This window comes from Lates calcarifer, linkage group LG9 (genome assembly GCF_001640805.2).
Source record: "Lates calcarifer isolate ASB-BC8 linkage group LG9, TLL_Latcal_v3, whole genome shotgun sequence".
Classification (NCBI taxonomy): Eukaryota; Metazoa; Chordata; class Actinopteri; family Centropomidae; genus Lates; species Lates calcarifer.
Window position 1 is genome coordinate 8,269,719 of NC_066841.1, and position 22,274 is coordinate 8,291,992.

A 22,274-nucleotide genomic window follows, 5' to 3' on the forward strand; every position below is an offset into this window, starting at 1 on the left:
TGGAAAACTACAACATCAACTGTGCACAGCAGCTTAAGAAAACTGCCACCTTGTAGCATCATAATAATCTCTGCAAGATCTAACGTATGTTCAGGTAGTGAAGGGCATGAGCATGGTTCATACACACAGAAGTGATCCGGAGACACAGAAGCTTATGAAGGCTTTAACAGAGAAACAAATACTACTGTTCTATGGTACAGAAAACATAAAAATTATTTTCAAAAAATTCTCCCTTCCTTTCTCTCTCCAGCCACCTGCCCATACTGACCAATGGAAGGGACCGTTAGAGGTCGTCTCTGAGGTTGGGGACCACCATGATGAATTCTTCTCCCGGTCTCCCGGTCATGACGGCCTCCAGCAGGAGTGTTTGTCTAAAATGCACATAAACACAGGAGGTATTCACAAACATTAGACATTGATGGGTTGCTCACAGACACATGGGCAAACTTGCGAGCACTGTGTGAAAAAAATGCCGACATACTTGTACAAATTGCATGTAAACAAAATCATGCAGCACTCACAGGCAGGCACACTGAAACACAGACGTAGAGACGCACACTCAGACACACACAAGCCCACAGGAAATTTTAACATTCCAAAATTAAACAAATACTAATAACATAAACTCAGTTTAAAAAAGAACAAGAAGAAATGATGGCTGTGTCAAAGATATCTGTAAACTTCATCTATGTTACAGCACACCCTCACAACACTAAACTGCTCAAACTCTGATTCTCCTCATCTCTCTATCCAAGGCTATGAACACGTTCAAACTCAGACTATGTTTCTCTCTAGAGTGCTGAATCATTCAATCACAATCAATTCAAACCCAGACTATTGCTCCCTCTGTTTGTCTCCATGGTGCCGCAACATTAAAGGTGCTTTCAGACACCGAGACGGTGCCACCACAGCTTCAAACTGTACCATACACCATAGCCTGTATCATACACCATACGTTGATACACCAAGGCTTCTACCCAGCTTATATAATCTCATCACACAACTACATAGACAGAGTTTCAGCTTAAAACCAAAAGAGGAAATGTTTTGCAATATGACATGATCAAAATAGCAAGATTTTATATCTTGAACACTGGTGCAGACTGGATAATCAAACTATGAAGATGTCCTCCTCTTTTCTCCTCACTGATATGTTAATGTCAATTAGTAAAGTAAAATAAGCTTCTGTATCATCTCCTTCAGTGTAGTTTCTGTGTTTTCCATGGTCACATGTCAAGTCATCACAAAGCTGAAAAAGTTGACCCGTCGTCAGCTCCATCCACTCAGTAGCAAACAACCTTGAGCGATCCTGAGAGCAGCACTGGAAGGAATGGAGGCAGTCTGAAAGCACCTTTAAAACCCAGTCTGTCTCTCTCCATGGTGCTCAAGTATTCAAACCCAGTCTTGCTCTGTCTCTGTTCATCTTCATGGTCATGTAATGGTCAAACACGCTGTCTCTGCCTTTCTATCCATGGGCTGAAACTTTCAACCCCTCCCCCTTTTTTTTTTAATTTACTGAAACTCAGCACACACGCTAATAACACATATCAAATGCAAGTCAAGGCAGCAGACTCAATTGAAGTATCTGTGCCTGTGCAGTTCACTAAGGAATAATAAATTTGGCTGGTTATAACTCTTGGGTTTAGAATAAGTGCAAAGAACTGCACCTTGGGTGTGTTGTGCGAGTTGCGTCGGCGTCCCTCTTCCAGCTGCATCTCAGAGTACAGCTCCTCCTCATCCTCTTCCATGATGTCAGACAGGTCAGAGCCCCGGCTGCTTTCGCTGTGATAATCTTCATTGTGACTATAGTGAGGCTTTTGGTATTCACACACACACACGCACAAACAGACACAAACACACAGACGCAGTTGTTTAAGTCCACATACGTACATAACATACATGCACACACCAGACACACATGGATGGGCAAACACACGCCACCGGAGCACACGCACAACACACAGACACGGGGTACAGGAGTGTATGCATGCAACCACCCAGACATGCATGCACACACATATCCAAAAATACACACACCTACGAGGTTTTCCAGTGAAAAAACACATTGGAGGTGAAGCTAAGGAGAGGACAAAGGATTCATCACTTGTCATGTTGTTCTTACCGGCCTCCCCAGCTCAGAGCCTCTGAGGAACTCATCGACTGAAGGTCCTCTCCGACGCCCGCGCGCAAACCCTTCCTCGTCTTCCTCTTCTTCATCAGAGTGATGCTGGTGAAATGAATGACCCTGCTCTCCATACCTGCCTTGCCTCCTGTCCCCCTGAAAACATTAGGAACAGTGATTAACAGAGACATGGAAATGACAGTGGGACTTTGAGAGAGTCATAGAAAGCTAAAGGCATCTATAATATATTATGATGTAGCACGTCCATTTCTACCAGACCTTGCCACTTTCTGCTGCCACCCTCTGCGCTGCTTCTCGGGCAATGGCTTTGGCCACGGTGTCCGGGATAAGGGTGCCCCTGGGCTGCGGAAGAATCCTCTGGGGTGAAGGGGAACGTGGATTGGCGGGGGGAGGGGCCTCGAGGGTGTGACCTTGCATGGGCACCGGAGGCTGGGAGGAGGGAGAGCGAGTGGGGTCCCAACCGGGCTGGCCTGGTGGAATAGCTCCCCCATGGTGGGCCGCATGCTCTTTGGTATCCAGGTCTCTGGCACTTACTGGTCTCTGAGGTATAGGGTGGGGTTGTGGGTGGGGTAGCAGAGGCAGTTGGTGCTGGGGCCTGGGACCTTGATGGGGTGGGTGGGGTGGGCGGGGTTGAAGATGTAGAGGCTGGGACTGAGGATGTGGGGGTCGGAGATGGGGTTGCGGGAGTCCGCCTTGGTGGGGGAGTCGCGGTTGGGCTTGAGGGTGTGGAGGATGGGGCGGGAGTGGCTGTCCATGTGCCTGGGGTGGAGCAGGAAGTTGGGGCGTGGCAAGGGGAAGGTGAGGGGATTGGAGGTGGGCTTGAGCATGGGGGTGTGGAGGGGGGCCTGCATGGGGGTGCATTGGTGGTGGCAGGGGAAGCGGAGGTAGAGGCACAAGCAGGTTGTTTGGAATGACGGCGACTTGGGAGTCCTGGGATTCTCCCTGTACTGACAGAGTCCTGACAATGACTTCCCTGGCCTCCAGGCACTGAATCCTTGTCAGCTCGACAGTAACATAGTCTGCCATTGGGTACAACACCTCAGCTATCTGGATTCAAAGAGAAAATAGAAGGTTAACTTCAACAAAAACTGCGTAATCATTATCAACAACAACTAAAGCAGCATCAGTATCACATTCAAGACATCATACCATTTCTAGATAGGAAAATGGTTTGTATCTTCTTTGCAGTGCAGAAGCAGTTTGCTGCTCAGTGTGGTTCAGTGTTGATTCACACTTTCAGCTACTGTGTGTTGATTTACTTTGGAAGTCACCAGAGGGAGTGAGAGACCTTTCCAAGACATTTGCAGGTCCCACACTGAGAGACATGCACTGATACTGAATCACAAGTAGGTGGCACTGCTGTGTGTGCTGAGGGCACTGATGACATAATGCCACACTCAGTGACAAAGGCTATTAGCATCCCATCTGTGATGCATGTTCTCATGTTTCAACTGGATTAAACAAGATTAGACAATTCACACCATGTTTTACATATTGTATCTGCGCATTGCATGTAGACCTTTGAAATATGGATCATATATGCTTGTAAACTGTCCACAAACCGGCTCCTCTTTACTGTACATGATCCTGTATAAAGTCACTTATTTCCCCTCTAATCATGAGTGAGGCCTTTAACGCAAGATGAGCTCCAAAATACTGAGCTAAAATAAGCATATAGTCACTTGCGAACTCACCCTCTGTCCTTTAGTGCATACTGCGTAGCCAATGACATTAGCCCCATTAGATGTGCCTGTGGGGGAGAGGACTGGGGGCTTCCAGCAGACCTGTAGGACCCCTGGAGCCTGCCCACAGAGCACCTGTACATCTTGAGGAGGCAGGGGAGGGCCTGGGAGGTGAGAGAATAGGAGTAAGAAATAAAATGTAATAATTTATTGTTTCAATATCACAAACATACAAACAAGAGGAAAGGGTTTGAAGCATTCATCAAATGCACAAATGGGCACACTCACAACCATGCATAGAAATGCCCACATGGGGTGGGGGTGGGTGGGGGGCATTTATAGTTTGCCCTGCATGTTTACATTTGTAAAACATCTTATTTATACTTTGTGAAGATACACAGTCCATGCGGATACTTGTGATAATGTGACATTGCTAACAGGGGACATTCACAAGACATTGTGTGCAGTGTTAAAGTGCTAAAATGTCATTACTGTATATGATAAGTTATTGTAGGACTACACCAACAATGGTTAACCTAAGATTCTCCATAACCAAACTGAGCTGTGAAATGAAATTCTATTATTTTTGTAATTAATTTTCCTCTATTCTAGTCTTACTCTGTAACCCACATACACTAAGATAACAAAAATTAAGTAAAACAAAAAAATGTGGACTTCTGGGCCTCCTCAGAGAAACACTGTTGTCTCAGCATGCAGGACACAATCCAGAGAGACTAACTACAGCCCATTCTTTGTCTTTCACTTTCTTGGACCACTGCATAAAACATGCACAACTGCATTCGAGCAGAAGCAAATGCACACTGATACAAAATGGTCATTTCAGTGAGCAGTGGAGGGACACTGCTTTATATAGAACTGCTTATTCTAGGCTAGGCTATAGGCTGAGGAAATGACTCATCATAATAATAACTGATCATATCTGGTGATGCAGGGCTGTTCTCTAATTAGTGATGTGCTCTGTGCAGTAAGCAAACTTGGGCAAAATTGCATTTGAATTTGGTCTGAAAAAACAAAGTGTGTTTCAATTTCATAAGATACACAAATTACATTGTGGATGAAAAGTTCAATCTCAGAACCATGACAAAATGCCATTTTGCCCACATCCCTTAACTAACTAATTCTGAACAATAGGTTATTGTCACTCTCAGTTTCATGACTATAACCCTCCTCCAAAACTATCATAGCACTAATGTCATCTCTTCCCCATTGGTTTTCAGTAGAAACAGATCATTTAGTGCTAAGACATATAGGAAACCCAGCCCAGGACTGATGTTTCTCTCTGACCTGTTCTGCAATATGGTGTTGGACCTAGACAAAATACAATACACAACAATGGCATGGTAAGGCAATGCGGGACTGTACTCTCTTACAGCACAGTACAATAACTTAAAAATTGATATAGCATTATGTTACATATTAGAGCTGACATTACAGTAAACATAAACAGAGTAGTAGCGGTCTGTACTCTCCATCTGTCCTATATACAGACTACAACATTGATTAAAATATTTAAAAAACAAAATACTATTTATAATCCACTGGTATGGAGCTAAGTATTTATCACTGATGCTGTCTATGTATAGAAATGAACCTTGCTGACCTGCAGCCTGAGTGCAGAACTCCACACCAGCTTCTTTCCTCTCTCTCTGCTCCAGCGGCAGTTGCCATGGCACCTGGTGCGGCTGTGCCACCACCGTCACTTTGTACACTGTAAGGGGCTTCAGGTTTAGGAAACGTAGTCTATACCTTCCTGGCTTTACCACTGCATGTTCTGCCCCATCCAGGAACACGGTGTGACCATAGTTACTGTTGCTGGGCAACCAGGATAGCTCGGCAGTGTCGCGCTGGATGTCATCCACCCGCAGACCACACGGCGCAACCACTACATTGGCACCCACCAGCAAGGTGCACCGCAGCTCGTCTGACAAGCCCCGGTCGGTGACACACTGCACAGACACGCGATGAACGCAACTGTCCAGGTCCAGCTTCTCCAGCAAACACTTGGTCCGGCCACCGTACTGTATACTGGCACGAAGTTCTCCGTCTACTAACACGTTGTAGCCAGAGATGTTCCCCCAGCCCAAAGGCACTAGTGGAGGCTCCCAGGCCACAATGACGCTCCGTGCCAGCTGCTTGATCAAGGTGATCTTTCGGGGATAAGGCACAACATCTTCAGCCAGGTCCTCAGGGTCAAGGGGTCCGCCTGTCCCATTGCTACAGGGAACCAAGGCATTAGCTGAGCTCAGGAGGCCATCCTGGGAGGCACCTCCATCCACTGCCATCAAGGCAAGAGGTGTATGGTCCAGTGGGCCCAGGTTTTCCCCTCCCTCCCCAGCCTGACTTGCTGGTTTTTCCTTGTCCTGGACGAACTCCACAAAGTTGGAAGGGACAAGTCCTCGCTGGCCATCCAGCAGCTCCCCTGTGACACGTAGAGAGACATAGAGAGACAGTTACAGAAAATAAACAGCACAATTTTGTGCCTCATTCTTCATGTTCATGTTAACAAACAAACAGTCTAATGCCAAGCACCTGAAAACACTATCCTTTAACAGCTGTCTCTATAGTAAAGTGCACCTCTGTAATGCCACCCAGAAATGTTAAAATAAGCCTCACTAATGGGTCCTTACAAGACAAAGACAAAAGGAAAGCACAAATATGAATACCCATAATTGTCAGTGGGCTGTTTTACTTGCAAGGTGGGAATGAGTCAGAGAGCGAAGAGGTGGGAGATATGTAAATACACAGTATGTACTATTCCCACCTTGAGATGTAAGATGTACCACTGGTTCTCTGATGCCATCTTTTATACTCTATCCAGTAAACACAGAACTGAGCAAACACTCCTTTTCAACATTTCAAAGAACTTGAACTTTAGTTCACTGCCTTTGAACATTTCCAGGAACACCCCTGAGCATGTAGATGTTGCGGTCAATGCAGAAAAAAAATGCTGCTTAGATGTGCTCTGTAGTTTTTTCCCAAAGGGTAAAATTTTGTCTCCAAAAGCTCCCTATCATCTTGTCCTTCAATCCCTTTTCCACTGAGGCCTGGAAGACCTTAAGACCATCTGTGTGCGTCCATGTATGTGTGTGTGTGATTGAGTGAGTGTGTTGTTTGTGTGTGCTGATGATTAAACTGAGCCACACTGGATTAGTCATCAAGCTAAAAGGGACCAAGGTCCCATCTTGACAACAGCTTGGTCGGAGGCCCCCCTGTCTCCCTCCTGCATGGTAAATACAAGACTCCTCCACGATGCCATGCAATCTTACCGCCCACAGCTAATGAATCACTGCATCTGAGTACTACTGTGTTTGTGGCGGGCAGCAGGATTGCTAGCTAGGGGGATTAGGATTGCCTCTGATGGAGAAGCCTTCATAATTCTAAAGAGATTATGCAAGAGAATCACTCCAATCACCGCTCATAAAAAGTGTACTGGAATTTTTCTTGGTGACACGGGTGCAATGGAGTATACTCAGTCTGAAACACATACAAGGGTAAACAAAACAATGCCATCATTTTGTGGAAAAATAACAAACTTTAATGTAAGTATTAATTAATTACAGACATTGATAGGGGGCAGTCATGTTAGTTAGATTTTGAAGAGGTATTGAAGAGGTCTGACAACTTTAACATGTGAGCATTCAAAAAATAGAGCTCAATGTTTCACATGTCTCAAAGGGAACAATCTTGAAAATCAAGGCAACATAACCCACATACAGACACACTGCACTGATAAAGAGGAGGTCAGAGGATGAAAATAGCCAACAGTTATATGATGGACACACACAGTATAAAGTATGATGACAAGTGCTGCAACTGTCATGCATGACAGCATAACATGACAGCATCCTCTGTAGCAGTATTTACAGCGATGACTGCATCAGCATTATAATCTCTTCACATTAAATTTTGATTATGTCATATTGTAATGTCACATAGAGTGCTATGTCAACAAGTACACAACAACAGTCAGTGCTTCCCAAACATGGTCATTTTAAAAAGATTTAGGTGCCAAGCAGAATATTGTAAATAGATCTAATTCACTGGGGGGCAACTGTAAGCTGACACACTTTTTGGCATTTGTCTCATTGTGAGATAATTAATACATGATGATGCACACACTTGTTATGACTGTCAGGCATTCTCTGTTACAGCAGCAGACGGGGACTCAGGCAAAATCACAGAACTTGAAAAGCAACAGAGGACACCTCCTGCTGCGCTGTAATCTTTCATCTTTACACTGACACTTTTTTTTTACATTTGTCATTTAAGCACCTGCTCAAGACTACCTTGCAAGTTAAGGCTGATATTATTTTCCATGTCATCTCCACCTCAAACACAAAACACTTGTGTTGGCCTGTTTAATTTCTCACCTTCGTAGAAGCCATCATCATCCATGTTTCCATACACGTACAGATACTTCCCAGCCACAAGGGGGAGTTCTGCCTCAGGGTGCTCGTTTGGTCCATCGTAAGGGTTGTAACTGAAAGGAAAAGATTTAATACTTTAATCTTTTAGTTTTTATGAGATCAACCTTTTTCTTCCATTTGAAAAAAATATCTAAAATCAATAAAAGGGCTGTTAATAAACCTAAAAGGATTATGTACAATAAAATTCTCATTCACCTGTAGCGGGCAGTGCAAAGGCGGACCTGGCCTGTGTAGCGAGGCTTGGACCTAGGTGATGGGCTGGCCTCATCCTCCATCTATAGATTGACAACAGAACCAATGAATTTGATAATTAAGATTCAACCATTGTCAATAATTATAACCACCTTTATTTTAATTTATGGCTATATGAGTCAACTTGGAAGACATGTTAAGTTATACATGCAATTATGTCATGAGTCTTAGTGATGTGGTGTCACTCAGACTAACCTCTGATGGGGTCAGCTGTCGAGGGCTGTTGGGGCAGTCCGTTGTCACGGTGCTCAATTTGACAGACAATTCTGGTCGTTCTCTGTCTCCAGTCTCTGGCGTACAGGGCAATAACTGGGAGATCAGTAGCGGCGTGTTTGCTGCGCTCTCATCGCCTGGGAGACATTGATTTCCATAGCAAATAAAGAGCAACTGTCATTCCTTCTGCATCCATTTGCTGCTGATTGTACAGCTATTGATCTCCTGTTGAATCAAGTGTACAGCAAACGCTCTTCATGGCTATTCTATCCCCATCAACACCTAACATCTGCAGTATATTTGTCATTAAATACCACTGAGGTCCTCATGGGAAAAAACACACTTGAAAAATAGAGGACATACAAAAAAAAGAAAACTGTAGTCTACAAGTGCAAATGACTGGGAATCCTTGAGGAAATTACAGTAAGTCAACAACATGGAGCCACTACAACACTGGGCTCTTGTGAGTAAGTAATATTATGCATTAGCACAAAAGCATCAGTGAGGTCCCTCTTTTTCAAGTGAAAAGGAAGATAAAACAGGATTTCCAGCACTTCAAAGACCTTTTGGTCGGTGCCAGACTGTATAAATCTAAATCGCTGATATGGCTGTATCTGCTGGCTCTGCAGGTTATACTGTGTGCCATTAGAATACTAATGTGTTAAACCACATTCATGTCTTACATCAGGCCTGTGATCAATTAGGGTAGATATTGATCATGAATAAGCAGTATCACCGTTAACGGTGTCCACCTCTGGTCAAGAGTAAGCTGATCCAGCTGTTACGTGAGCTGTCTGGGGATCAGATCACTGTGACTCTCATTTCATTCTGATCATAAAGCCTTTCGATCACCTGTAATTTGGTGGACGCTTTTATCTCGAGTGTCTTGAGTGCATACATTTTTAAGAATGGGTGGACCTCACATTTAACCCTGTAGTCTTAGTAACATTTTCTTTCTGGAGATATAAAATCATCATTAGATAATAATAATAAATACTACTACTAATGAAAATAATTATAATGAAATTTACATGTAAGAAATGTAATATGTACACACTTTTTTAATAACTCAGACCTTAACTATAAGGTGGGACTACTGACCCACCTGTTCCTGGTTGGGCTTCAAATCCAATGGTGACTTGTGGGAGTTTCTTGTCTGGTGAGAGCAGGATCTGGGATGTGGAAGTGGGATTAATTTTAAGGACGTCCACAGTATCTGATTGCAAACGGAAATTCAGCAGCTCTTTGGACAGCTGGTGGAAGTGTTCACTCTGTGACCTGCATTTCTGCTCCAGGTCACGAACCTTGACCTTTGACAAGCAATGATGACAGCAAAAGATGGGGGTAATGGACAAGAGGAGGGAGTGGAAAAAAAAAGAGCAAAACATGAGGAAAAATATATTCCAACACACAAAGCATGGAGTGTACTTCATCACATGTAATTATTCAGATAGGAGTTCTCTGAAGAATAGCAGACGTGTTATCTGTTAATATTGATCGAACACAGAACCAATTAGAAAAGGATCCCTAAAGAGCCCTTTTCGAGCTTATAGCAGCATATTATATTGAAAGTACTGCAGTCTGATCAAAGCATATGGAAGTGTAGAGTCATCTGCTGCAACTGCTGATACATAACACAACTGATAACAAAGCCTGAGCACTGCCAAGAGTTAAGAGGATTATAAAACTTACAGTATAGACATTCAGACATCATATCATCGACATATCATAGGAAGCTGAGGAAGATGTATGGATGTACAGTGGGTATTGTATGGGTAAGGGAATGTAGCACCACCTTATCCAGTCTCATTCAGTGTATATAGGGATTTTCAATTTGCACAAAGTGCCCACTAAAGGCTTTGAGAGTTCTGGTGATTTGCTGAGAATTCACACAGGCAACAGAAGGGAGATGACTAACCAGGGAGGAAATAAATACCTGAAACATTCTGTCCTTATTGTTCTGTTCAGACAAAAAAGGAGGGAAAAAGAAAAAAAGTAAAGAAAGAAGAAAAATTAAAAGAAAAAAGGCATACTGAGTATAGAAATAAAACATCAATAAATGTTATTGTATTCTATGCCAAAAAGGAAAATGTGATGCAAAACAACAACATATTTATCATTGCAGATAAATATATAGAGGCCAAACAATTAAAAGTAAAAGGAACTGAAAAAACAAATATTTTCAGTCAAACTAAAAAAGCCTAACAAGCACAAAATGACTGAGGACTGTATAGAACATTGATGCTTGTCTGTTTGACCCAACAGACAGTGGAGCTATGTTTATGTGTCTGCCCCTCAATGCACAGAAACAGGCCTGTGAAAAAGACCGTAAATTGATTCAGTGGATTTGTAAGATGAGAACTAACTTGACAATGGAGTTTCCATTTCTCTGACCAAACCCCTTGATGTTTATCTGACCCAAACTCAGGCTGCTTGCTCAGTAAAATCTTATTCAAGTGCTTAAGATGGATAATAACATGACCTCACTTGAACTACACTCAAAGGAGCCCACACACTATTGTTGTGACAAAAGGATTTAGAGTGAAATGAGAAAATAATTTCAAGTAGATGAGCCAGTGACAAGCATCTTAAACACTGTGATGAAACACAGCAGGTCAGTGATTTGATTGTAGGGAAATTTGTAAAAGTATTCAAGGTCAGCCTGGATGCAGGACTAATGGGATGTGTGAGTCTGCAAATGTTGTGATAAAACTTTGTAGTGATATTGTACCCAACAATAGTACAGAAAATCTAGAAAAAGAGAAATACAGGATTACTTTAGCCTTAATTGGATGGCTGAGCCTGCTGAGGCTGTCTGATTTTTTCAAACATGTAACTGGCCCTTGTTAACTTTTCTTTATTTTAACAGGAAAATTGCATTAAATGACAGGAGGTGGTATGGAGAATTAAATTACTTACCAGGTACTATATGTGGAATTAAAATTTAAAGTCATAATTAAGGCCACACCACTTGTTTCAGGGCAAAGGGCATCAGCGAGCACCCTAACAATGTTCCTATGTCTAAGTGACATTCAGAACAGATAGCGTCTTGAGAAGCCTGCATTAAAAGAGGATCCAGAAGCATGTTAGAGGCCACAGGTCAGAGGTTTCTATCAATGTTCCCAACAAGTCCTGTATGTTGCCTGGTTCCCTATCTCATCTGACCAACATTTAAATCACTACACACTTACTGTCCACCCACACAGGTGTTTTCACATATGTGGCCTGATTAGACCTTGTCTCAGGGTTGAGTAGGCGTGTGCAGACTCTGTTTTTTCCTACATCTCCCTCAGTCTCTTGCTAGTTTTGTTGCACCTATTAAGGCAGGACAACTCATACTTTTATTGTTCTTATTAGCAGTCGAATGATTGCCATAAATTTTGTACAACACTCATTGTTCCCAGAAGATGAAACCTCCTGACTTTGGTGATCCCCTTACTCTTCTTCTAGCACCATAAGCAAATCTAAATTTGAACTTTGACAGTACTTTGGTTTATGACCAAAAACTTATCCTTATTAATATCCTTTATCTAACACATGTCTAATATTACATGAAACACCCAAAAGGACATTTTTGTTTTATTTCATCAATTTAAAACAGAGAGATAAACTACATTCATCAAAGGTAACACTGAGGTAAAGCTGGGTAAAGATGTGTGTTTGTTCATGTTACTGTACCTCTAACAGGTGTACTGCTTCCTCATGCTCTTGGTCAGTTTGCACCCGAGCCTGCAGAGAACACACAGAAACACACAGTGACAGCTGACACTGTGATCACAGCCCATGAGGTAAAATAGACAATACACAGCTGACATACTGTCAACCCAGTATCCTGGCAGAGGCTCAATGGCTGATTACAGCACTGGTACTTGAAGAGATCCCTGCTCCTGATGGCACAGCTCTGATGAACACAAGCACATTTATTTTAGGGTATGCTAATGTCTGTTTGTCTGTTAGTGGCTGACGCTACAAACACCAGACAACCAACAAACTTCAGAGATTTCCGAGGAAGCTGTCACAATTCAGCTCTTTTATGATCATATCAAATCCTGAGTGGTCTAATCCAGTAGGTATTCTGAGAATATTTACATATTCATTAGAATAATAGGATTTTGAATGGGCTTGTTGGAAAGTTTTTAGGTTTTTATGTTTTGAAAACAATTAATAGTGATTAATGCTGCAACAGGACAAAGATGCAGCATGTACAATGTTTAAAGCTAATTAACTGTTCATTTAACAATTCCAAAATGTAGACTCAGAAAATAATCATCAGAGTGATAATCATCAGAGTGAGTTTATGCAAGACATGATGTAGAAATAAAACACTAACTCCTAATCTCAAATATGCAGTACAAGCACTCTGGGCCAGACTTGGTAAAAAGTAAAGCAGATAATTTAACATCCTCAATATGTGAGCAGTCTTACAAGTATCAAAAGCACTTGAAGTCCAAGTGTCCCTTGTGATATCTTAAGTTTTATTTGACTTCTAGGCAGAGTAGGAACACATATATCCCAGTCTTAAAAACACTTAGAAAAAGGTCATGTCTGCACACTGAAAGATGTTCCCAAGGTGTATAAATTTATCAACAACTAGAAAAGCTACATTTTTAGCAAAGATGTCTTCATCACATGATCAAACAATATGCAATAAAGCATTGCAGCTGAAACTGCATTTCTAACCAAATCTGCTGATTTTTGGAAAGGTTTCTGACGTCTTTATATTCTCTGATACAGTAGCAGCGATTCAGTGACAGTGATTCAGCACAAACTGGCTACTGACACATCAATAACTGAACAAGGAGCTTTGGCATGAAGTCACTGCTCTTATCAGAAAATCAATGACCCAGGAGGGTTATGTCAAAATCATAAAAATAAAGCTTTTAATAACCAATTTTCCATTTTTGCCTTTATCCATATAGCCATACCTTATGCAGTTGATTGATCTCCTTCTGCTTGGTGTGAAGGGCCACCAAGGCTTGCTCATGCTCTATCTGCAGCTGCTGCTTCAGCTGTACAGCCTCATGCATATGCTGGGGAGAAACAGAAAGAGGGAGACAGAGGAACAAGACATCGTTATACTGAAGGATGCAATTAGGAGATGATTTTTGACAGTATCCCAAAAGAAAATCCCAAACACAATCGTTCTCTATTGATGGTGACAGATACAATACAGCTATACCTTGAAAGTCTCAGCAATTATCAGAATACTGCTGTTGCTACTGTTGCTACTGGCACTGAAAGGAGGGTGTGTTCTGCAGTGGGGTGGCTACTGTTCTGGCAAGGAGCCTTTGAGGAATTTGAACCCAATCTGTCTGAATGGCAATTAGCAGCAGGCAATTCTGCACTCTGATGTGAAAAAAAGTGCACACAGTTTGTGATATCAGGATTATCCTGAAAATCCTGCATTAAAACACAAATTGAAAAAAAGTATTCACTGAAGTTTGACATTATGAAATGTGCTTATTAGCTTCCATGCTAAGATTGATACCACTCTCATGTCATGTGTCTGTGTCTGAACTATGAAGCAACTGCCAGCAGGGTATTTCCCAAAATGTTGAAATATTACTTTAAACACCAATCTGAATTTCTTTCAGTTCACTGTTACAAAGTAAGTACAAAGGGTTTCATACAATGTGAGCTTTTTATATAACTTGTATTGTATATGTGTTACATCCAACCCACTGACTCCAAACTGACTCAGACAAAGCTGTCACACATGGTCACCCACGCTGATCCCAAATCTACCCTTTCCGAAATTAGCCGAGTCATGACTATACAGTATCTATCTGCGGAGTCACGACCAGCTGCCACATCTTGCAGAAACAGAGTTAAGGCAAAAGATGTTTCTGCAGGCTTAAGAAGAAAAGACAGCTTAGAAAGCTCTGACATTCATCATTTTCTCTCTGTATTCTCTCTCCCTTGAAAAAAATAAGAAAAGCCTCTTTACCTCCCGGAGTGGCTTCGAGGTGTCCTGAGCAGGCAGCCACTGCTTTGCATAATCAGGGAGAAGCTCTAAGCTGCAGAGGACTGGGCTGGCTGAGAGGCTGTCACTGGAGCACTAGTGAAAACTACACTTTTAACCCCTGAACATTCAGGGAGCATTTGATGAAGTCACCTACATTTTCAGGAAACACCCTGGGATGTTATGTTAAAACAGAAACAGACCTGAGCAGCTCCACTGGAGCAGCTGGATTTCAAGAGCTCAGCATAAACTGAATGGAAACAGAGGCAGGGAGGCAGCAGACAGCCGTCCAGCAAGACAACACAGCTCGAAAAAGTCAATGTATGGCTGTGTTCAATTCTCATCAAAGCTAGATGAGAAGGAAAACATTGCTGCAAAAAGTGAGACATGTTGATGGCGGGCGTCTAAACAGAAAATCTAGATGCATTCACAAATAAGAGTGATCCCTGCTGTGTAACTACAACAAATAAATGTGTAGCTCTGATCTACACTACTGTGCTAGATAAACAAATTGGAAGACTGAGGCCAGCTGGACAAAGCAATCACCTCTACATATATAATGAGCAACAGCAACAACCACCACTGCAACAAATATATGTCTATAAAAAGGAGGTGAGGAGTGTAGAGGTACCATCACCCATAAAACCTAAAAACTAATTTAAATAAAAAAACAAAAACAAAAAAAAAATTCTTTAACAAAAACTAGTTAAATGGATTATCCTCTTCAATAACAGATTGAAAGGTTCAAAATAAGATGTGGTCTGCTGACTAGTGTCTTAATTCCCCCAAAGAAATGTGACAATAAGCCTTTGTTACCACATTATATAACTTTAAAACCAAGATTGACAGTGCTGTATCTCATTAGTCTTGACTGAAGAACCCTTTAAAATAAACCAAGTCTGTCTTTTTCAGTTTTTTTCATGTTGTGTTTCCTCCATCTCTGCTTTCTCCACCCACATCGCCCTGTGTAATTTTCTCTAAATAGTCTCTTTGTCTTCATAATCAATACACAATGAGAAAGTGACAAACCTCTCTTTGCTGTATTAGGAAGCAGGTCAGTTTTTCTCAGATGGGTACATTTCTCTCTCAAATATCTTGACAAACAGACAATCAATAGGAGATGCAGGGAGGCGAGGATTTGTAATGAGAGTGCCTCTCACGGCGCGGTGAGACTGTGTCTGATTACTATTGGCAGACCAGAACACGATGAAAAAAGAGCCTCTCCATGAAACCAACGACACTTCACCTCATGCGCTGCATCACGTTCCTTCTAAAAGTTTTCTTAGAAAACAAACCCATGGGAGGTGGGAATATTTCCAAAGGAGGGAGTAAAAATCTGGTCTGAAAAATCTCAAGATCTAATGAACGGCGCGAGCCAAACAGAACTGGTGAAGTGAAATATAAATGAGCATGAGGGTGGGGATGTTGGAGAAATGTAGTGAGATACACAGTATGTTGGTGAAAAAGTGGGCAGATAGACTCTGTGGTAATGACGTGGCATGACAGAAGGATAAAGGGTTTAGACTTTGGTCTTCCTAATTTGTTTTGCTTAGTCCACTCAGCAATTTAACATGTAGGGTTTAACTTAGAGATGTGGTCTCAGCGGTCTCAAGGAGATGTGGAGGAAATTATATGTATGATGTATAGTATCAATTCCTGTACTAAATTTAGATTCAGATACACACATATAATCTAATCCACAGCTTCAGATAATTAAATCTCCCTTCTGAGGAGATTGTGGGTAGAGAAAGGGAAATTGTTCTTTGGGGAATATATGGTAAATTGACATCGTTGAATCAAGAAATCCAAGAGTTTGGTTCCTTCAGGTCTATTATTTGGTGAAACTCAGCACTGAGGCACTTACTGACAGGATTTCTCAGTTCTCCCTCAACACTCCAAATTGCTTTCTGACATTATTAAGTTATCTGGACCTGGCCACATGGTCTCTTTAACTCCACACTCTGAAACTACCACAGCACTGCAGTGAGGAGGATTCAAGAGACAGACTCAGTTGCCATTTAGTGAGAAGAGGATCTGGTAAAAAAAAAAATTAAGAAGTTATCAAAGGATATTTTAAATATGACTGTCCACAAATGAAATCTTAATCAAACTTTACATTATGAAAATTATCTACTACCACATTGCTTTGAAAACATATATGATAAAATAATTAAATCATGAAAGCACAGTGGAAAACTGGCTGATGGGCTAACATTGAGTGATGAATGAAGAGATGATGACTAACCTTGACTCCAAACACTACGTTTGGAGTCAAGGTTAAAAGGAGGATGTAAGTGATATTTCTTTTTAGGGGTACATGTGATGAAATACACACAAATGGAGGGATGTCTCACCTTTAGAACCTGTTCCAGGTTTTCCACTTTGCCTTGGAGTTGGCTCCTCTGCTGCTGGGCCACGTCTCTCTCCTGGCTCACTACAGCAAAGGTCTGTCTCAGCTGGTCATAGTCTGAGCGCACCTATGTGGACAAATAGAGTCCGAGTGAAAAAGACAAGAGGAGCAAGAGGAGGTTAAAGGGATGGTTAACAACATGTATATAGGTCAGTGGAGACACAGCTAAATCAAAGAAAACACTTTAATTTCCTTTTTGTTTTACTTGAGGACTTTCAAAATGTGCCCATTATTCTGTTGTCTTGTCTTATGAGGAAAACAAGCATGCAGTTTTTATGAGGTTTGTTCTCACAGTAAACCTACTTTCTACATTCATGAATAGAGGCTGCCTTTTTTCCTCCTTTTTTGGCTGGAGGGTTGATTGGGAGTTCACACTCTGAAGAGAAATTAATCAGCACATTTCCATTTAGCCTTGATGAAACAGAGCTGCTGACTTGAGCATTCCACAACTCGTTTCTACATCAGTCAGGGGCCTTGAGCTAAGCTGGTTCCTCTAAAGGTGGCCTCATAGGATTGAGCACAACCATCCCTCAGCCATACACCCATCATCTCATTAATTAACAAAACAGATGAGAGCACAATAGATAAGCTCAAAGTGCACAAAACTGAACTGCTGCAAAGGAAATGAGTTCACTCAAAAAAAGAATTAATGATGATGAGGAGTCGGAACATCTAGTAAAATCTGAGCCATGTTACTATAATTATTAGCATTTTCAAGTGAACCATAATAATATTAGCATTATGTCGTATTTATAGTGTTTCTCTAGAAATTCAAAGATGCTTACATTACATTACATTCAAAGATGCTTACATATAAATTACATTAAGTAAGAAAAACCTCTAAAACTAAAAACATAATAAGTGCAGGATAGAGCAGGATGTGAAATCAAATATTAAAAGCAGCCATATGTTAGTACCTATTAATTCTATATTTATTCTACCATTAACAATTCAATTTCATTAATAAAAGGGTGTTTTGGTGATATTGTTTGTGAGGCTTGAAACATTCATTATCCTCAGAAAACTACAGTTACATTGCTTAATTGTCTTGAACTCTACCCAAAGCAGGAGCAATTTATTTTCGGTGATTACTTTCTCTTATTATATCACCACTGTGTTTCTTTTATCTTCCTTTCTCACTCTCAGCTTCCATCTTTCTCTTTTCCCTCCTGCGTTACCTTGTTTGCTCCCTGTGCAGAGTCCAGTACATTCTGCTTGTGTCTTTGCCACGATTGCCCTTACAAGCCAATCACATTCATTCATACTATATTTCTGGCAGGACTGGACACACTTTTGCCCCACTTTCTTTTCATCTCTGTGCCCACCTTGTCAGTGCACAGATGGCATCTTTTTGTGTGGCACGGTAGAACAAGAGCTCCGGGCTGAGTCCCTGGACACGTGTCAAATCTGCCCCCTCTGTGAAGTCACTATTAGCACCAGAGTAGCTAATCGCCTACATCACAGACAGTCACTGTCTCTCTGTCTGGGTCTATGTGCATGTGTATGTATGCATGTGTGTACTGTGAGACTCAGGCTGGCTGGGCCAGTGAAGAGACAACGATGGCGAAGGGAAACCTGTGTTCCCCGGTATTGTGTGGTACTTTTACTTATGTAAAGGATCTGAATATTTCTTCCACCACTGAAAGTCATACAATAATACAAACAAACAAACAAACAAACAGACTAAGGCAGCAGAATTCCAGCTGCTCCTGTGTTCTGCAAGGAAAAATTACTGTTTTTGAATGGAGTATGGTAGCAATATGTAGTGACATTCTTGTTAAACAAAAAGGATCTCACTCTTTAAAAAGGTTCATCTCTGAAGAAATCCTATCCATAATGTTGTCAGACACTTATAATAATAACAATATCTGTGCTTGTCACTGGCAAAATCTAGCACTTTAGTAGATGTACTTTGACGTGGACAATTGCCTAGTTGGGTTAGATTGAAGCAGCTAGGTACACTATTCTGAATGAATAATGGACTGATTGCAAAGATTTTTGTCTCTATCAATCATTTATACCTCAAAACAGGAAAATAAGGCCCAGGATGAAAAAAAAATACCAGCTATCTGTTAAGCCATAAAGAGGCTATATGAAGAGGCAGCACATGATAGCCTATATGTTGATGAGAACACGGCTGGAGGTTTATTGATCTGTGGCGATGGATCACAGATTCTAACTTATGATTAATGTTACAGTCATGTACGAGACACTGTATATGTGATATATCGCTAGTACTACCATTCTGGTCGAAAACTGATCATGGCTGTGTGTGTGTGTCCTTGTTATACATGCTTGTACACTGCATGTGTGAAGGCCTTGCCTGGTCATATTTAGATGCCTTCAGGTGGTGGTTGATTAGCTCGAGGTTCAGACGATTTTTCTCTTGCAAGGCAGCATGGAGCTTTGCTTTCTGAAGAAAAAGAGAGAGAAACAAAAGTTTAGCGTGTTGTTACATTATGATACATTATCTTTCTCGCTGCAAAGACTTTTATGCCAGACTGCATCATGTATGCAAGCCACACAGCATAACTCCATCTTAAAACTATTATATAAGCGACAGATGAAAGACTCAGGTTAGTGCTGATCCCTCCCTCCGTCTGTATGCATGTGTGTGTGTGGCTAAGCTTCTCGCTAAGATGCTGTCTGGAGGACAAAACCCACAGCTGCATACTGTCACCCTCCATTTGGTATGTGGCATTAGGAATGGAGGGGGAGAGCGGAAAAAGGGAGGGAGCACAGGAAGAAAGCAGCGAGGAGAGTGAGGGATGGAGGGATGGTTGGAAAGAGCAATAGGAAGTGGGAAAAGGTTTGAGGGAGAAACAGAAGCAAGAGGAAAGAAACTGAGGGGAGAGGAACGGAAGACCGGAGTGCCAGACAAATCATAAATGAGAAAATGAGTCCATAATGTCAGTAAAATCCAGCAAGCCCGAGATGAGATTAACCACGTAAAAGGATTTAAAAAAGAGGTGTGCAGTTTCTGTCTGCACTCTCCACTGCCCAGATTCACATTCAGAAGTTGTCATGCCGCTGGTGCTGCAGGTACTCAAGCATTACATAATTACGCCAGACTCAAACTAGGGCAATGCTCTCCTCCTATCATAGCTTTGAGCATTCAAGAGTGATTTCACTGCGACTGGTCATATCCTGGCACATAATACCACTTTATGCTGGCGCACTGAGCTCATACTGTTGATTGTCATTCTCAGCATCCCGACTATAATGTGTGGATAAGTGATTTATAATAGCCTTTTCTCTATTTAGCTTGTCTTTAAACAAAAAGCAGTCTGCGAGTCGATCACAGGTTTTGTTTTCCTGTAATGTCTAACAGAATAAGATGGTGACTGAGCTTTGCTTCATAGTGTCGTACTGATTTGAAAACATTAAATACAAATAAATAGACTGACAGTCTCCAAAAGAAGAAGAATCTAATTAAATTCCCCTCTGGATATATATAATCTTAAAACAGAAGGGTGAAAATGCAGAATTCTGAATGACAATGCATTTCAGTTCCATAAAGTACAGCTGGTTGCACCCTGTCAACAGTCACAACACAGTGATACACCATACATACAAACAATATGGTCTCCTGAACCTGATTACTGTGATATATGCAAGCAAAGAGGTTGAAGCTTTGTATGTCAGTTTTAGTAAAAGAAAAGATTGTGCAGCTCCCAGCTTTATGATCAAATTTATCAGTGCAAATCAAAGAACTCAATAAACCCTCGCCAAGAGGAGGAGAGAGAAAAACAGACAAAGCGAAGGGCCAGCAAGGTTCATCCATCTCTTTGTGTGCAGGCAGAGAGACAGCTAGGGCTGTCTGAGGAAGACACAATCAAACCAAGACACAGATAGAAAACAGACAAGGACAGGAAGACACAGAGACTGGTGAGTGAGTTCACTGGCTGCTCTTATTGTGTAACGCTGTCGCCACATCACATCACTGCAGACTACAGAGCAGTCAGCGTACAGAACCACACCTAGCTACAGTAGCAGCCGGAAATGAGCTTGCTCCTCTGCCTTCGGCTGTTAATTATGAAGACATGGCACATCATGGGGTGTCAGTGCAGATGACGACTGCAGCCAACACCCCATGGCACGGCCTTGTAGCTGACACCATTAGGAGGCAGTGTGGGGGCTGGATGGGATGCAAAGACAAATGCAAAGTGGAATAAAGGGTTAAGATTGTGACAAAATTAGAGGGAGGGAAAAAGTTTAGAGATTGGTGGAGGTTGCTATAGTGTGATAACAAAAGAAATGAGAGGGAAAAAAAAGAATGACCTTTCAAAAGGCTTCTTTTTATGGGCCTCAGGAATGATGTCTGCTTTTCCACTTCCTCCCACTTCCAGTGAATCACACATTCACAGCTCTGCTTAACACTCCATAACATCTTGTAAACACGGTGCTATACCGCAAAGCCAAGGGACACGCACAGATTCCTGTGCCAATTTAAACCTTCAATATGCACAAATAAATAGAAAACAAACAACCTCTTTCTTCCTTAGTATTCTGTCTTTTCTCTCCATCTATCTCTGTCTCCCACACACGCTTCTCTTCCATCACCACCGTGATTATCATTCTCTCCCCAAAGCCAGTATTTTAGCTGCTGGCCCTAAATCTGTTCTGCTCACTGTGGCCAGCATCTCACTCAGGAAGTAGTGTGCATCCATATAGAGTGACTTCAATTTCTCTGTTCATATCTGTGTCTGCATCAAGAGTAACTGTTTCTACATAAAGCTACAGTTAGGTTACAGATGGTTAGCTTAGCTTAGCATAAAGACTGGAAACAGGAAGGACATGTTTCAACATATTTCCCTCACAAATTAAGAACACAAATAAGATAAACTTCATAACTTACAGATATGATGCCTGATTACAATGTTTGTATGCTCCGTGTATCTTCCTGCCATGTCTTAAAATAGTGAATGTTCATCTATCTATCCATCTATCTGTGCAGTTAAAGAGGGCTTTACTCTACGAAAATGCAGCATGAAATTTGATTTTATTTTGAACCAAAATAATATTGTGATCAGGCCATGTCGAAACTATAATCACACCATATTATTTGTCTGACCTAGCATCAAACTATGAGTATTGTTCTAGATGCAACAACTGGAAAGCCAGCCCTGCTGTACCATAAATAACACAATTATGACAGATTTAG

General features: G+C 41.6%; 1 protein-coding gene across 1 annotated transcript in view; it reads right to left on the minus strand.

Annotated features, from left to right (window-relative positions):
- rimbp2a (RIMS binding protein 2a) overlaps nucleotides 1-22,274 on the minus strand; it is a 58,953-nt gene that overhangs the window by 9,703 nt on the left and 26,976 nt on the right. The window contains exons 4-17 of the mRNA XM_051072862.1: nucleotides 19,434-19,523; nucleotides 17,055-17,177; nucleotides 13,664-13,768; nucleotides 12,417-12,467; nucleotides 9,844-10,048; nucleotides 8,721-8,875; nucleotides 8,469-8,548; nucleotides 8,217-8,326; nucleotides 5,447-6,265; nucleotides 3,838-3,989; nucleotides 2,402-3,190; nucleotides 2,123-2,278; nucleotides 1,668-1,814; nucleotides 269-371 (exon numbers count right to left, since the gene is read on the minus strand). Of these exons, the coding sequence (XP_050928819.1) occupies nucleotides 269-371; nucleotides 1,668-1,814; nucleotides 2,123-2,278; nucleotides 2,402-3,190; nucleotides 3,838-3,989; nucleotides 5,447-6,265; nucleotides 8,217-8,326; nucleotides 8,469-8,548; nucleotides 8,721-8,875; nucleotides 9,844-10,048; nucleotides 12,417-12,467; nucleotides 13,664-13,768; nucleotides 17,055-17,177; nucleotides 19,434-19,523 (3,085 nt within the window). The remainder of the gene's footprint in view (nucleotides 1-268; nucleotides 372-1,667; nucleotides 1,815-2,122; nucleotides 2,279-2,401; nucleotides 3,191-3,837; nucleotides 3,990-5,446; nucleotides 6,266-8,216; nucleotides 8,327-8,468; nucleotides 8,549-8,720; nucleotides 8,876-9,843; nucleotides 10,049-12,416; nucleotides 12,468-13,663; nucleotides 13,769-17,054; nucleotides 17,178-19,433; nucleotides 19,524-22,274) is intronic.